This window comes from Cryptomeria japonica, chromosome 10, assembly GCF_030272615.1.
Source record: "Cryptomeria japonica chromosome 10, Sugi_1.0, whole genome shotgun sequence".
NCBI classification, from domain to species: Eukaryota; Viridiplantae; Streptophyta; class Pinopsida; order Cupressales; family Cupressaceae; genus Cryptomeria; species Cryptomeria japonica.
Window position 1 is genome coordinate 592,010,207 of NC_081414.1, and position 16,351 is coordinate 592,026,557.

General features: G+C 33.6%; 1 protein-coding gene across 1 annotated transcript; it reads left to right on the plus strand.

The window, feature by feature from the left end:
• Positions 1 to 2,118: 2,118 nt before the first annotated feature.
• On the plus strand, positions 2,119 to 3,521 carry LOC131859083 (cytochrome P450 750A1-like). The gene is made up of 2 exons (XM_059212611.1): positions 2,119 to 2,649; positions 2,910 to 3,521. Exons 1-2 carry the CDS (start codon positions 2,119 to 2,121, stop codon positions 3,519 to 3,521), a joined length of 1,143 nt encoding a protein of 380 aa, XP_059068594.1.
• The last annotated feature ends 12,830 nt before the right edge of the window (positions 3,522 to 16,351 follow it).

The following is a 16,351-nucleotide window of genomic DNA, read 5'->3' on the forward strand; positions in this document are numbered from 1 at the left end:
AAACAGAGCATGAGGCTAGGATTGACAAGATGGAGAATGATATACAAGATTCAAAGGGAAAACTCAAGGGTTTGGTGGAGATTAGTAAAGAGGCAATGTTTAATAGTGTTGAAGGACTCAAAAAGAGTTAACGAGAAAATTGCCATTCAGAAAGCTCAATCGGCTAGATCCAATCTATCCTCAAATGTCAATGTGGACAAGAAGAACTAGGATATGTAGATCTCTATGGGGCCCTCTACTAAGACTAGAGCAAAAACCAAGAAAGAGGCAGTTCGAGATTTATCATGGAAGAGCTTCAGAAGATCAACAACAAGATGATCCAGAAGAATGTTGAGCTCATGAAAGCTCTCAACTAGTTGTTTTTGGCTTGTGTTTTATGCTATCATTTTGTTTTCTGTTTGCTAGACTTTGCAAGGTGTTTCCCCTATTCCTATTGTTGTTTAGCGGTTGTTTACACTTTGGTTTAACTCTGTTTATGTTTTGATGGATTTGGGTTTTGGGCCCCTATAGAACCCACTTATCATAATAAAAAAGACTCATTAAACATTATACCTTTGAATATCATGTTTAAGAATGGGCAAAGATCAATTGTAGATTTTGATGAATAATGAAAAATTAACTTGAACCAATTGACATGTGAATCACTATATCATCCTAACAAATTTCTTTATAATACTGTTTAATATGACTCAGAGTATAATATAACACTCATTAAACATCATACCCTCGAATAACATGTTTAAGAATAGGCAAAGATCAAATTTAGATTTTGACTAGTAATCAAAAAATAAATTGAACAAAACGGCATGTGAATAGCTATATCTTCCTAACAAATTTCTTTATAATACTCTTTAATATGACTTAGAGTATAATATAACACTCATTAGACATCATACCCTTGAATAAAATGTTTAAGAATAGCCAAAGATCAAATGTAAATTTTGACTAATAATAAAAAATTAAATTGAATGAACTAACATGTGAATAGCTATATCATCCTAACAAATTTCTTCATAATATTCTTTAATGAATATAATATAACACTCATTAAACATCATATTTTTTAATAGCATGTCTAAGAATAACCAAAGAGCAATATAGATTTTGACCAATAATAAAAAATTAAATTGAACTAAGTGACAGATGAATAGCTATATCTCTATGGAGAACGTCACATTCTGTGATCATCACCGCAAGAATAGGCACATCTTTATGGAGAACGTCACATTATGTAATCATCACCCCAAGAATAGCCACATCACCCACATCACTCTAAGAATAACGATAGATCAATAGTAGATTTTGAACTAAATGACATATGAATAGCTATATATTTATGAAGAATGTCACATTATGTGATCATCACTCCAAGAATAACCACATCCTTATGAAAAACGTCACATTATGTAATCATCACCCAAGAATAGCCACATCACCCTAAGAATAACGATAGATCAATAGTAGATTTTCATAATGTGAAAGATGAATTTTAAAATTATTCACTCGTTCAAACGGCTCGTGCGCCGACTAGCAGGAGTTTTCTAATTTACTTACCACGCGAAACATCCGCTTCCCCAAAGATCAATATATTTCCTTATTCACTCGTTCAAACGGCTCGTGCGATTGTTAGCACGACTAAATTCTGAGATTTGGACACTAATATATAGGGCGTGGCGTGAGGCTCAATACAGCATAGCGAACTAGCTAGTGGGTATTTTCATCATGTCGTTTCAGAGCTTATTTGTAGGCAGAGGTGAAGCTCCAATCACCTTTGCTGTTGCAATTGTAGTGATGTTGTTGATTTTCTACATGCTTAGTAGGCAGAGAAGAAGATTGCCCCCAGGCCCATTTCCCTGGCCTATCGTGGGAAATCTCCTGCAGATGGGAGAGCTCATCCACCGTAGCTTTTATGACATTTCTAAGAAATATGGACCAATTGCATCCCTGAAAATGGGTTCTGTTACTGTAATTGTGATTTCTTCTCCTGAGATGGCGAAAGAAGTTTTGAAAACTAATGATCTAATCTTTGCGGGCCGACCTGCAACTGCTGCAGCAAAGTAATTCTTCTATGACTTCAAGGACGTGGGATTCACTCCATACGGGCCTTATTGGAGACAGATGAAGAAACTCTTCATGGTGGAATTGTTGAATGCCAAAAGAATCGAGTCCATGAGATCAATGCGAGAGGAAGCGGTGTCTCTGGCCGTCCGATCAGTGTGGGAGAAGAGCCGCCATGGAACAGTTGCCGTCAATCTTAGCCAGATAATCGCATCCCTTGTAAGTTCGCAAATACTGAGAATCCTTTATGGCACCACATCTGAGGATCAGGGTTTGGATAGCAATGGCGAGAAAATTAAGGAATTGTTATTAGAGGCCTCAATGGCTGTGGGAGTATTCAACATTGGAAACTTTATTCCCTGGCTTGACTGGCTCGATTTGCAAGGTGTCAAGCGACGAATGAAGACTGTAAACAAGTCTTTCGACGAAATGATGACAAAAATAATAGAACAGCACAGACAAAGGAGAAGCTCAAGCTTGGGGAATCAGCAGCAGCAGCCCAATTCAAAGGATGTCATTGATGCTCTGTTGGATATGCAGGCCGCCGATTCCGTCACTATCACAGATGATCACATTAAGGCCATTGTATTTGTAAGTATAGTGCTTCAGAGTGTAGTTCTTTAAATTAATTAGAAACATTTATTTAATTATTAAGAAGAATAAATAGATGTTTTGAGATTGATATCTCTACATATCGTTTAGATAGGTGTATTTAAGATATGTATGTTAGTAGTAACATATATAGTGTTAATTTATTTATTTAAGATAAAAGATAGGAATTTTTGTTAACACGCGCATGTCATTGTAGAGTGAATCCATTGTAAATGTTCTTAATATTTAACTTTTTACAGAATGTTTTTGCGGGTGGAATGGAAACGACGTCCACTACAATGGAGTGGACGATGAGCTCGTTGATCCAAAATCCTCATGTGCTGAAGAAATTGCAAGCGGAAGTTGAAGCCATAGTAGGCAAAGAGAGGGTCGTACAAGAAAGTGAACTCAAAGGTATGGAATATCTTTTGTGTGTGGTGAATGAGACAGTAAGATTATATCCGGCGCTGCCGTTGCTAATCCCACACAAGTCAACAGAAGATTGTACTATTGATGGGTACTTCATTCCTAAGAAGAGCAGGGCTTTTGTCAACAGTTGGGCTTTGGGAAGAGATCCCAAAGTGTGGAAGGATCCATTGGAATTCTTGCCTGAAAGGTTTATGGGTAGAGATATTGATTTTATTAAAGGGAAGGAGTATTTTGATGTGGTTCCCTTCGGTGCAGGAAGGAGGGCATGCCCCGGGATTAGCATGTCCTTTTCCATGATGACTTTTACCATAGCTCAACTAGTGCATTGCTTCGATTGGGGAGTCGAGGGGGAATTAGATATGAGTGAATGCAATGGAGCCTCCTTACCTAGAAAACATGATATTCTCGCCATTCCATCATTGAGGTTGCCTACCTGCCCATGATTTACTATATCTTCACCTGCTATGTGGAAAATATTTACTAGTTAGTATAGATAGCACTTCAATCTGTGCCTATTTGGTCACTTCTTATATATTGCAATAAGGATTCATTTGTAATATAAGTTATGTAGGTAAAAGGGGCAACTAGCATGTGTAGCAACCTATAGTATTAATGAGAACTTATATGTAATACAAGTAATCTTGACAAAGAAATAAAGTATTTGCATTACTATTAATAATATATCCTACATTTGTCAATATTTTCAAGGTGTAATGCTTTCAATGCAGTGTTGTTGTTCTTGGGACAATGGTTCAAACCCCATTCGGGTGGGGATGAGGTCCACGATTTGTGACCTCACTAATTCATCGCTTTAGAGAAAAAATATTTACCAATTAAAAGATTAAATATTTAATATATCCTAAATTCTCAACAATAAAATTTACATTATATCCATTGTTAATGGTACACCATGGGTCAAGTCACTTATCATTGCTAGCATCATTTATTTAAAATAATCTATTGTCATAACTCAAATTTTAAGGCAAACATAAGATACACAAATATGCGTAAAGTAATGTCATATACAAACAATATAGTGCATCCATATACATTGGAATCACACTAAATGTTAGTCATCCGACCATCTTTTTCATTAACGATGAATTTTTTTGAGAAGTTTTTTAATCCTTTCTATCATATTGTAGTGAAATCCTTTCGATGTTACCCTAAACTAATCATAGGTGGACAAGCTTAAATAGTTTGTGCATTGTAATTTATATTTAAATTTAAATAAAATTGATTTAAAATTAAAAAATCTTTTGTGCATATATAAGGATGATGTAGCAAGGTCAAATCTTGGTATACAACCCTTTTGAGTAATCAATAACTATTTGCATGAAGAAGATAGGGACCATCATATGTTACCTATTATTTATAATCATAATGGTTTTAATAGTATAACCAAACCTTACTACATTATATTTAAGGTCCATTTTTATTGGAGTGTCCTTTGTGCAATAAAAATCCTATAAGTGCCTTGTTCTTATTTAAAATTTGACTTATGACATTACACCAACATTTCCCTATTATAACTCATCACCAATAATTTATTTTGATAATAATATCTCTTATTCAGCATCCTAGATTAAATTAATGAGTATGTAGTTTGACTTGGATTATTTTGAGAGCCCTAAATTTGAGCCTAAATATTTTAAAAATCAAAATTAAAATTTTATCTTAATGAATTTTCTCATTTGTCATGGTGCAACAATGATGTCCAGGTTTATGTGGTTTCATGTTCTACACGATTCAGTTTAACAAGATACATCATTTATTTTAAGATGATGTAAGCATCATCTTAGAATCATTAGCATAATAATTAAATAATGATCTTGCTTCAATAAAGTAAGAATACTTTTTGCTATCTCTTAAGCATTAAACATTTTCAAATTTGTTGAATTAGTGTACTTAAAAGTTTGATTGAGGAGAAAATTAAGTACCAGTTCCCAAGTTCTCTAATAATGCCCATAAACACCAAACCATTTTGAACAAAACTATTGTATGTATCAATATAATAATTCACCAACAAAGTGGACATGCACAACTTCTCTGGGTCCTGCACAAGATTGAAAATCATTGAGTCCTAGATGTAAATACCAATTGTGTTTCTAAAAAGGAAAAATTTAATTTGTTGTGTGAAATTGAAAATCATTTGCCATATTTTATGGCTAAACAAGGTCATAATAAAAAAATTCATACATAATAGCCTTAGTTTATATGTTGTGCTAGATAATTAACAATAAGATAAAAAATATTTTGGCAAATTCAAAGATGTTTGGAGAAATATTCAAGTAGACCCCCAAGGCACATTATTATGTGAGAAAATAATAGTTGAAGTGGAAAATCTTTTAATTTTTCTAATGTTTCATTGCTTTTGTACTTCTGATAAATTGTTTGCTAACTAATATATGTGATAAAGAAAAAAAAAGCCCAAATCAAATCAACATATTGTGAGTGTAAATTTAGAAATCCACAAATCACCTATACGATTCTTTCCTATATAAATATTTATTATTTAAAGATTTACCTTTAATTATATGTCAAACTTTGTGATTTTCCAATGAATAATATATTAAAAAGACTTTATTCTTTAATGAATAATATTTTGGTTACTCCAACTAATTGTTCAAAAATTCCTATAAGATAGACAATTCTTAATACATAGATCTTTGAGTCATTGGATAAGATAGAGGGGTTGGTGCTCTTTGAGGCTTTATGGCTTCTAAATTTTGTGTACTGAGTTGGTGCTCTTTGAAATAATATAAGGAATCTTTTACCGAGTGGTTTTTCTACCCCAAGAGGGTTTTCCACTCATGAAAATTATGGTGTTATGTGCCCAATCTTGTCTCAGTTTGTCTTACTAGTCAATGCTCTGATACTTCATGTCTTTTGCTCTTTTTACTTCATACTTAGCTCTGTTTGAATTTATGTGATGTAATCTTTGCAATACACTTTTAGCTGTTTTATGTTTTGTAAAAGAATCAAAAACATCTTGTTTTTCTAAAAAGCATAAATCAAGATTTTTCATCTCTCCTTATTTTGAATGATCTATTTTACTTACTTCGATAACAGTGTTGTTTTAATATGTTAAGTCTCATATGTTTAGATTTACAACTCACATTTTCACTGTCATTCATCTGTGCTTATTGTTAAACAAGGTTGTCAAGTTTTAAGGAGTTCTTATCATAATTGTTACACTTTGATTCACCCCCCCCCCCTCTCAGAGTGTCTCCACTTCCAACACCAACTAGAAATCTTTCTTTTCTTATGCACACCATCACTTCATTGCCAACTTCAAATTCCTTATGTCTTCTCTTCTCATCTGCTTTCTCCTTATACTTGTTGTTGATATCCTCCAATTGTTGTTTAACCTCAACATGTAAGGCCTTCATATGATTTGCAAATTCTTCTTCTTTTGCACTTCTCTCATCTTCATTACTGATATCTCTCCATTTTGATATACCTCTAGGGTGTACTCTGGTAACAATCTCAAAACGTGTTCTACTAGTACTCTTATTTATTGAATTATTGTAGGCAAACTCGGCTTGTGCAAGAATAAAATTCCAACTTCCATTATTCTCTCCAACTAAGAATCTCAACAAATTTCCCAAACTCTAGTTTACTACCTCTGTCTATCCATCAGTTTATGGGTGGAAAGTAGAAGTAAATTTCAAATCTGTCTTCATCTTGTTCCAAAGTGTCCTCCAAAAATAACCAACAAACTTTGTGTCTCTGTCTAAAACTATGCTCTTAGGTAATGCATGCAATCTCACTACCTCCTTGAAAAATAACTCAGCTACATGCACTGCATCTGATGTCTTCTTACAAGGTATGAAATGAGCCATCTTCAAGAATCTATCCACAACCACAAATATAGAATCATTTCATCTTTGTGTCTGAGCTAATCCAAGTATGAAATCCATGCTTATGTCCTCCCAAGGTTTCTCTGGACTTGTCAAAGGCTTATACAATCCCACATTTTGATTACTACCTTTTGCAACCTGATGAACTCTACAGCTCTACACAAATCTCCTGACATCCTTATGAATATGAGGCCAAAAGTAATGCTCACTCACCAATGCCATTGTTTTGTCAACGCTAAAGTGTCTGGCCAATCCTTCACTGTCCTTCTCCTTTATAAAATTCTCCCTCATAGAACACTTAGGTATACATAATTGAACTCCTCTAAATAACATATCATCCTAAATGAAATAATCCAACCACTTACTTCTATCCACCATAACCAGTTCTCTACATACTTTCTAAGGTTCTGCAAAATCTAGGTCATCATCTTACAAGGCCTTCAACTCCTTAAATCCTAACATTGTCACTCTCATCTCTATCAGTAAATTCCTCCTTCTACTCAATGCATCAAAAAATTTGTTTGACTTTCCACTTCTATGCTTCAACACAAAGGTGTAACTCTGCAAGAACTCTACCCACCTCATATGTCTCTGATTCAGCTTACTTTGACTACTAAAATACTGCAAAGATCGATGATTGTTATACAACCCAAAATCCTTAGAAAACAAGTAATGTCTCAACTTCTTCAAGGCTTGAACTATGGCATCGAATTCCTGATCATACACTGAATATCTCCTTCTTGCATCATTCAAATTTTCACTAAAATAAGCTATTGCTCTTCCTTCCTGACTTAACACGACTCCAATTGCATTTCCACTTGCATCACAGTCCACTTGAAATACTTTGCTAAAATCTTGTAAAGCTAAAACAGGCTGCTCAGTCACCTTCTGCTTCAACAATTCAACACTCTTATTTGCTCTAATTGTCCATTTGAAATCCTTCATATCTCCTATCATTGCCTCAATCATAGGGCTACAAACTGAATTGAAATTTCCGATAAACTTCCAGTAGAAACTAGCAAATCCATGAAATGTTACCTCTCCAATGCTTTCCTATGTAGGCCATTCAACAATTGCTTTTACCTTCTTAGGGTCCATCTTCAATCCACCCACAAATATTACAGATCCCAAACAAACTAATTCTTCCTTCATGAAACTACACTTCTTAACATTTATCAGCAACTTCTCTTCTCTCAATCTCTACAAAACTTGTCTTAGATGCAACATATGTTCTTTAATTGACTTACTAAAAATAAAAATATCATCCAAATATACAATAACAAACTTACCCAAGAACTTTTTCAATACCTCATTCATCAATCTCATGAAAGTAATTGGTGCATTAGTCAACCCAAAAGGCATCACCAACCATTCGTACAATCCTTCATTTTTCTTGAATGTTGTCTTCCATTCATCTCCTTCTCTAATCTTGATATGATGATATCCCTCTTCAAGTCTATCTTTGTGATGTATTTTTCTCCACTCAAACAATCTATTATGCCATCCATCTTATGAAAAGGAAATCGATACTTCACTGTGAACTTTTTTATTGCTCTGGAATTGGTACACATCCTCCATTCTCCATTCTTCTTAGGTGCTAACACAACTAATACTGCACAAGGACTCATACTCTAATCAAACCTTTCTCCAACAATTCCAGAACTTGTCTATTCAACTCTTCATTTTATGTCAGTGTCATCTAATGTGCTATTTTGTTAGGCAAACTAGCTCTAGGAATCAGGTCCATGCAATGATTGATACTTCTTACATGCTATAATCCATCAGGCACATTATCTGAAATGATGTCTTCATGTTCTAATTTCCAATTTTCAATTTCATCGAACATTGTTCACTTACGAATATCTCATAATCATCTTGAATCCATGCTATCTAGTAAGGCTTAGGGTGTTTCAATCTTTCCAACTTCAACTTATTCACCATCTCTTCTGAACAAGATTATCCACACTTGCACTATCAATAATGACTTTACAACACTTACCGGATACCTTACATTTGGTCTTGAACAAATTTCTCCTCTCCAAGGGCTCTTCATGCCCTCTGGTATGACATAAGGCCACAAGGATCTCCTCATCATCAACAACTCCATATTCTGGTTTGTTAGTTGATCTAGTAGGGTCTTCTTCTACCAATGTTGTTCTTCCAATTTTTTTTCACCTTCCTACATTAAAAAACATGATGTCTTTCTCCTCCGCACTTAAATAAAGTTCCTCTAAACACTCTCTTATCATGTCTTATGTTATCTTTTCCATAACCCTCATTTCCTCAACTGTCAAGTTCTCTTCTCTAATAGAAATTTTTGTCATCCTTCTAATACGAACTACCATCCTTGCTTACTTCATTGTCCTTGTTCTGATTTATGCAGGGTCCTCTTCCTCTAGAATATCCTCTTCCTCCTTGAAATATTCCTTAGAAAAACCTTCCACCTCTACCTCTTTGTCTCTACTCATGTCTTTTGTTCAAATTCTCCTCTACTTTCAGGGCATATTGGTAAGCTTCCTGAACACTCTACAACTTGATCAAACTGGGCTCATCTTGTATAGACATCCATGACCCATTCAAGTATCTTGCAACTTGTTCAATTTCATCATCAATATGTCCGAATCTGATATTCAACTTGTAGAAATCTTCAGTATACTCAATCAAACTAGATTCCTTTTACTTCAGATTCAGTAATTTTCTGAACATTCACTTGATAATCGATTGGCATAAATTTTGATTTCAACTTGATAACCATCTGCTCCCATGATTTGATCTTCTCTTTACCTCTTCTCTGTCTATCAACCTACAAATGTTTCCACCAAAGTGATGCGTGACCTTTCAACTTAGTACAAGCATATCTTACCTTCTTATCCTCCATAGTGACTTCAAAATCAAAATACTTTTGCATCTCCGGGATCCAATATAAAAATTAAATAGAATCCAACATGCCATCATAATCCAGTGGACTAGAATGTGGTATGGTATTCACTCTTTATAATGCTCTTATAAAAATTTCTTTATCCAGATCATTTGCTGGTGGATTTGCTACTTGTTCTTCTGACGCTTCTTCTTCTTCATATTCACTCACATCTTAGACATGTTGACCTATTCTTTGGGCCATTTCAAAAGCTTCTAACTGGGCTACAATTCCTCTCAACATTTCTATCATAGTAGGGTTAGCGTTTTCACATTATCCACCATTCTTATTTCCTCTTCATGCCATCTTCATGCCAATCCTCTACAGCTACATGTCAGATCCACAATCTACCACCCCACAATAAAATATCTATGACAACGTAATTGTCATAATGAAATATCACTTTGATACCCCTTGGTGTAGTCAAGATTAGGAGGGACTTCAAAGAGATCTATCCAGATCATGCAACATGAGTAAAACACAACAAGAACAAGACAAGATGATGGAGGCAATGCAGAATTGATTGAATTATATCATGAAAACCAATTACAATCTACCAGCAACATGTGGGCTACAAGATTTAGTTCACTAGCCTTAACACATACATGCTCTAATTAAAGTATTGGTGAACTCCGGACGTCTTAATCTAAAGATAGATCTTCTATGTTCTAAAAACTTGATTCTACAAGATAAATCACATTGATTTATATCATCTAGTGGGATCCACATCGGCCCAAGAAGAATCAAATGTCGATCAACAAAATGAAATGTGTAAAACCACCATGTCGACCTCCACCAAATAATATCATCCGAAAAATCCAAAGGATGAAACGCAGACCAAAGGGAAGGTCATCCACATGCTGAGAAATGTTGGAACAATGAACTGAAGCTTCACAAGCTATGGAAAGGATCTACATGATTCACCAAAAGACAAAATAGGTCCAAGCGGGTCCTTATGTTCTAGGTCAAAAAACTGTCTCGAATTCTGGAAGCGATAAATTGCCAAAAAAATATCCGAATGTCCTATGGACTTGGGGTAAGGGAGATAATTATGTCCATAAGAAAAATCCTTCTCCACAATATCCGATGAGAAAATATAGGAAAACACATAAAGAAATGCTAAAACTCTAAAACAAGAAACAAATTGAAAATAAATGTTTTTAGTTGATGCAAGATTACCAAGACCTAGGGATGCTCTTGCATCACTATGATTCATCATTAGGATGATAGATATGTAGTATAAAAGATGAATCACATCCATGATTCATCTTTCCTCCTACAACTCTATCATCTAGATGATGAATCATAGAGTGTGATTGAAAACGTTGATGCAAAAAAATTTTACACAACTTAATCCAAAAGAAAAATATATGAATAAATCTTTTTTTCATCAACTTTCATAGGCATAAATAGTGTATTATCATTTGAATCATCATAACCCTCATCCACAGATGAATAATTGGTCCATTTTAAATAAAAGCTTCTTTGGGGCTTCTCTCTCTAGAATTTTGTATCTTCTCTATTTTTATCTTCTTTAAAAGTAAATTTAGAAGAAAATGACCAATTCTTCCATGATTAAAATATTTGAAAGGTAAATTACCATTGTATTTTCCAATGCCTTTCTTTAATATTTTTAAAAAATTTACTTCAATTTCATCAAGGCCCTCATAGTGATTAGAATCATATTCAGTCTCTCCCCCTTTGTCCATCTCTTTTGACTCTCTCTCTCTCCCCCTTTGTCCATCTATTTTGACTCTCTCTCTCCATTTATTGATAATTTCCTCTAACCCTTCCCCATAATTACCTACTTTCTATCTCTCTCAGTCCATTGGATTCATTGGGATTAAATTAGTTTTAGAGTTCCAAAGTGGATTAACAAGACAAATTTTGAAGATCTAAAAACATATCCCATTGGCAAAAAATAGTCAAGATGATATGGCCAATGGTGATAGGAAGTTTGTGGAAAAGACATCTTTAATAAGGAGGGAGGTGAAATCTATGTAGATGTAGATATAGTTCAAAAAGAAACTATCAATTAGTGTCCTATATCCATGATTGTACTTGAACCTAGACCCAAAAAGCAAACAATTTGAAATAAAAAGAGAGTCGAGATTAAACATTCAAAATTTCCAAAATATATATTTTACAAAAATAAAATAAAATAGATGGGTGCATGAAACATATTCTTCCCAGACACTATGTTGCTTAAGAATATTCAGTAAGTGTTTCAAGATAGTTAACATCTCTTTCAATTTTATATCATGAATTATGAGTGAGAGATTGCACTTAGAAACCACTAAATAACATTATAATTTTATAACTAAAATATGGATTAATATAAAGATCTTGACAACAAAATAGAATTTATAAAATTAAAAAATTAAAAAAGTGAGCAATACATAGCAACTATTCTTGTAGACAAAATCAAACCATATAAAAACCTATTAGTATCATGTTGTATGTTTTCATTGATGTCAAATCATATTGTTTCATTAAGTCCGGATGTGATATATTGAGCAATAGTGGAAGATAGGTATGTATGTCATGTCGATGGTCATTTGGTGATTTTCCAAAAGATTTGGCTTCTCAGAAGATGTGTTGCTGATGTTACTCAATGCTATTTTTGGGTCCGGCTTGATTCCGATGTCGAGGTGTTGATCCAAAAATCAAGGTTGTGTAACAAAATTTTGTTTTGGGTTCGACAGTGGTGATGTATGTAACATGTTAATGTGTTTGATGTAGAGTGCTGTAATGTGGTCTACTTCTCATTCCTTCCCACCTCTTGAATGTTTAGTAGTGACCTATTTTAGATCTTTAAACTAGCCAACTTGGAAGATTATGTTTTATCAAAGATAGTATATGTATGTGTATGATTTGGATAAGTTAGTGTGAGATTTGTGTGAATGGTTAATTTTGTAGATGATACAAAGGATTAAAAGAATCCAATTATTGTTGTGAAGTGTGTTGCAGATAGTTACGTTAAGTAGTTCCATTAGTGCACATTGTGTTTCAGTGGTGGATTTTATTTTCTATCTCTATTTCTTCGATAGTGAACCCTTCGACAGTGAGCCTTTCTGGGTAATGAGACATTTTGCAGTGAGCATTTTAGCAGTGAGCTATATTTTGTAAAATTAACCTTAACGGGTGTCACCTTAACTTTTGTTTTCATATTGAGAATTAGCATTCTTCTTGACTTTTCTCTTCTTGGGTTTTCCACATAAATCCTAGTGTTCATTGAGTCTGATTTATGTGCATCTATTACTTGATTAATTCTACTAATTATTATGGATTTATGAATTAAGTTTAAAGAATATTTTATTTGTCAACTAATCCACCCCCCCTATCATTTGCTTAGATATTCAACAATTGGTATTAGAGCTTTGGTTCCTTGATATAGATGTTAATTGCTTGAGTTAGATGTTGATCTAATGGCACACAAAATTATCTATCCCAATATTTGAAGGATCTGACTATAGTTTCTGGAAACTAAAGATGAGAGGCTATTTGGTTTCTCTGGGTTAGAACACTTGGAAGGTGGTGGAGACTAAGTGTGTACAACTAGAAAATGGTCTTACAACACTGGATGAGATTCAATCCTATGAAGAAAATGAAAAGCAAGGTATGTTATCTTTAGTGCATTATCAAAAAATATTTTGACATAAGTCATTTCCTTGAATACTGTGTATGAGGCCTGGCTAAAGGTAAAAGAAATCTATGAAGAGAATGTGAGAGTTAAGTTGACAAATAGGTTGACAACTAAGTGAAGGTATGGAAATTTAAAGATGGAAGATGGAGAATATATAGTAAGCTATTTTGAGAAAGTTGACAATGCAGTGAATGAAATCAAACAACTCAGAGGCACTTTGAATGATGAATTGACAAAATCTTGACAACTCTACTGGTGAGTTATAGTGACAAGATCTCTCCAATTGAAGAACCATGTGATCTAAAGAAGTTCACTAGAGAGAAACTATTTGGTACCCTAACTACATTTGAAGTGAGAAAATTTGGAAAAGACAAAGACAAATTAGAGACAATATTCAAAGCAACTGAAGATGGTTTGGATGATGATGATAGCCCAGATGAGATGGAAGAAAACATTGTGAGGAAATTGAAGAAAGGCACCAACAAGTACAAAGTTATGTTACCCTTTAAATATTTTAGATGTGGAAATAATGGTCACACAGCTACTAGATGTCTGGAAAAGGGATCAAGATGAAAATTTAGAGAAAATAAAGGAAATTTAAATAAGAAAGCCTACTATGTCAAGGATGATGCTAACATTTCAGATGTTGAATCAAATTATGAAGATGGTGATTGTTTGTTTCTTTTAGAAAATGATGCAACTAGATTTGATATTTCTAAAACTATTGCTACTACATTTCATGCTAGAAGAAATAAGAATGAATGGTTGATTGATAATGGATGCTCAAATCATATGACTGGTGATAAGACTAAGTTCATAAATCTTGAAAAATATGATGGAAGTTTTATTAGGTTCCGAGATGATCAGACATCACAAATTGTTGGGATTGGTTCAATTACTTTTGATGGAAAGTATAACACTGATAGTGTCTACTATCATAGTCTTTTGATTGTTGCATAGATGTGGAAAAATGGATATAATGTTGTCTTTTAGGTTAATGGATGTGATATTCGAAAGGAGTCGGAAATAGTTATTGCAGCTGGAAGAAGGACAAATGGAAATATGAATCAGCTGGAAGGAGCTACAAGAGATTGTTTGTTATCTCAACTTGATGACAACTGGCTATGGCATCAAAGGATGTGTCATATCAACTTTGATAATCTTGTGCAGATTAGTTCAAGGAGTGTAGTGAGATATTTACTAAGACTGACCAAATCGGATAACAAATCTATAAGGAATGTCAAGTAGGAAAGCAGATGAAGAGAACCTTCAGAGGAAAGGATTATTCATCCACTAGATTACTGGACTTGTTACACACAAATCTATGTGGTTCAACTAGAACAAGGAGCTTGCAAGGTGAGAGGTATTTAATGCTATTAACTGATGATTATTCTAGAATGACTTGGGTTGCATTCTTAAGAGAAAATTATAAAGCATTAGAGAAATTCAAGATATCCAACGCAAAATTTGAGAATGAAGTTGATAGGAAAATCAAGTGTTTAAGTTCTGATAGAGGGGGAGAATTTATTTCTCATGACTTTAACAATTTTTGCGAGAAACATGGCATTAGACAACAGTTATCTGCCCATTAGACACCATAGCAGAATAGTGTAGTTGTAAAGACGTAAATCAAGCTAACTTCAATAATGAGCCGAAATACTCTTTATTCTTAAATAAACTCATAAATCAGTTACTAAGTCTATTTCATTCCACTTTTACATCCATTACTTCATTTGATCATTCCATTAAGATCATATTGATTTTCTACCACCTATACTCAAGTTTGATACAAAAGTCTTATTATACGGTCATGCTCAACTTTCGATTGCTAAACATTGTGTCACATAGTCAACTATCTTTTCCAAAATTCTTAGGTTCATCATATTTTTATCAACAATCTCTAGATTAACTAGAATGAAGTTGATAGGAAAATCAAGTGTTTAAGTTCTGATAGAGGGGGAGAATTTATTTCTCATGACTTTAACAATTTTTTGTGAGAAACATGGCATTAGACAACAGTTATCTGCCCGTTGGACACCATAGCAGAATAGTGTAGTTGTAAAGACATAAATCAAGCTAACTTCAATAATGAGCTGAAATACTCTTTATTCTTAAATAAACTCATAAATCAGTTACTAAGTCTATTTCATTCCACTTTTACATCCATTACTTCATTTGATCATTCCATTAAGATCATATTGATTTTCTACCACCTATACTCAAGTTTGATACAAAAGTCTTATTATACGATCATGCTCAACTTTAGATTGCTAAACATTGTGTCACATAGTCAACTATCTTTTCCAAAATTCTTAGGTTCATCACATTTTTATCAACAATCTCTAGATTAACTAGATATTTCCAAATGTTTTAAATATGGTACAATATTTACTTCCTCAAGTTTCTACCTCTAAGTGAGTACATCCTTCATTGATGTTCTTAATTACCCTCAAGTCATTTTCTCAAATCTATCAATTCTATGATCCAAAATATCTACATTCAAAACTTCAATAATGTTTTTCTTCCAAGTGATTTTATAATAATTGTTATCTCAAGTTGATCTTATGGTAGATAAAATTTCCTTGATCTATGAGAACCCATCATTTGACTTCCTTTTATTTCCAACTATTCCAACCAACTCATTCTATTTCATACCTTAAACTTCTATCAATCCATAAGATTTCCAAATTACTATGTATGCTCTTAATCAACAAATGACAAGGCAACCATGATGACATAAAATTTCCTAACATCATAACATATGTTATTCAACTACTAACACAACCTTATACTCAATTATCTCAATTGTGTTTTCATGCCAAAGGCCATATATTCTTGAATGTTTAA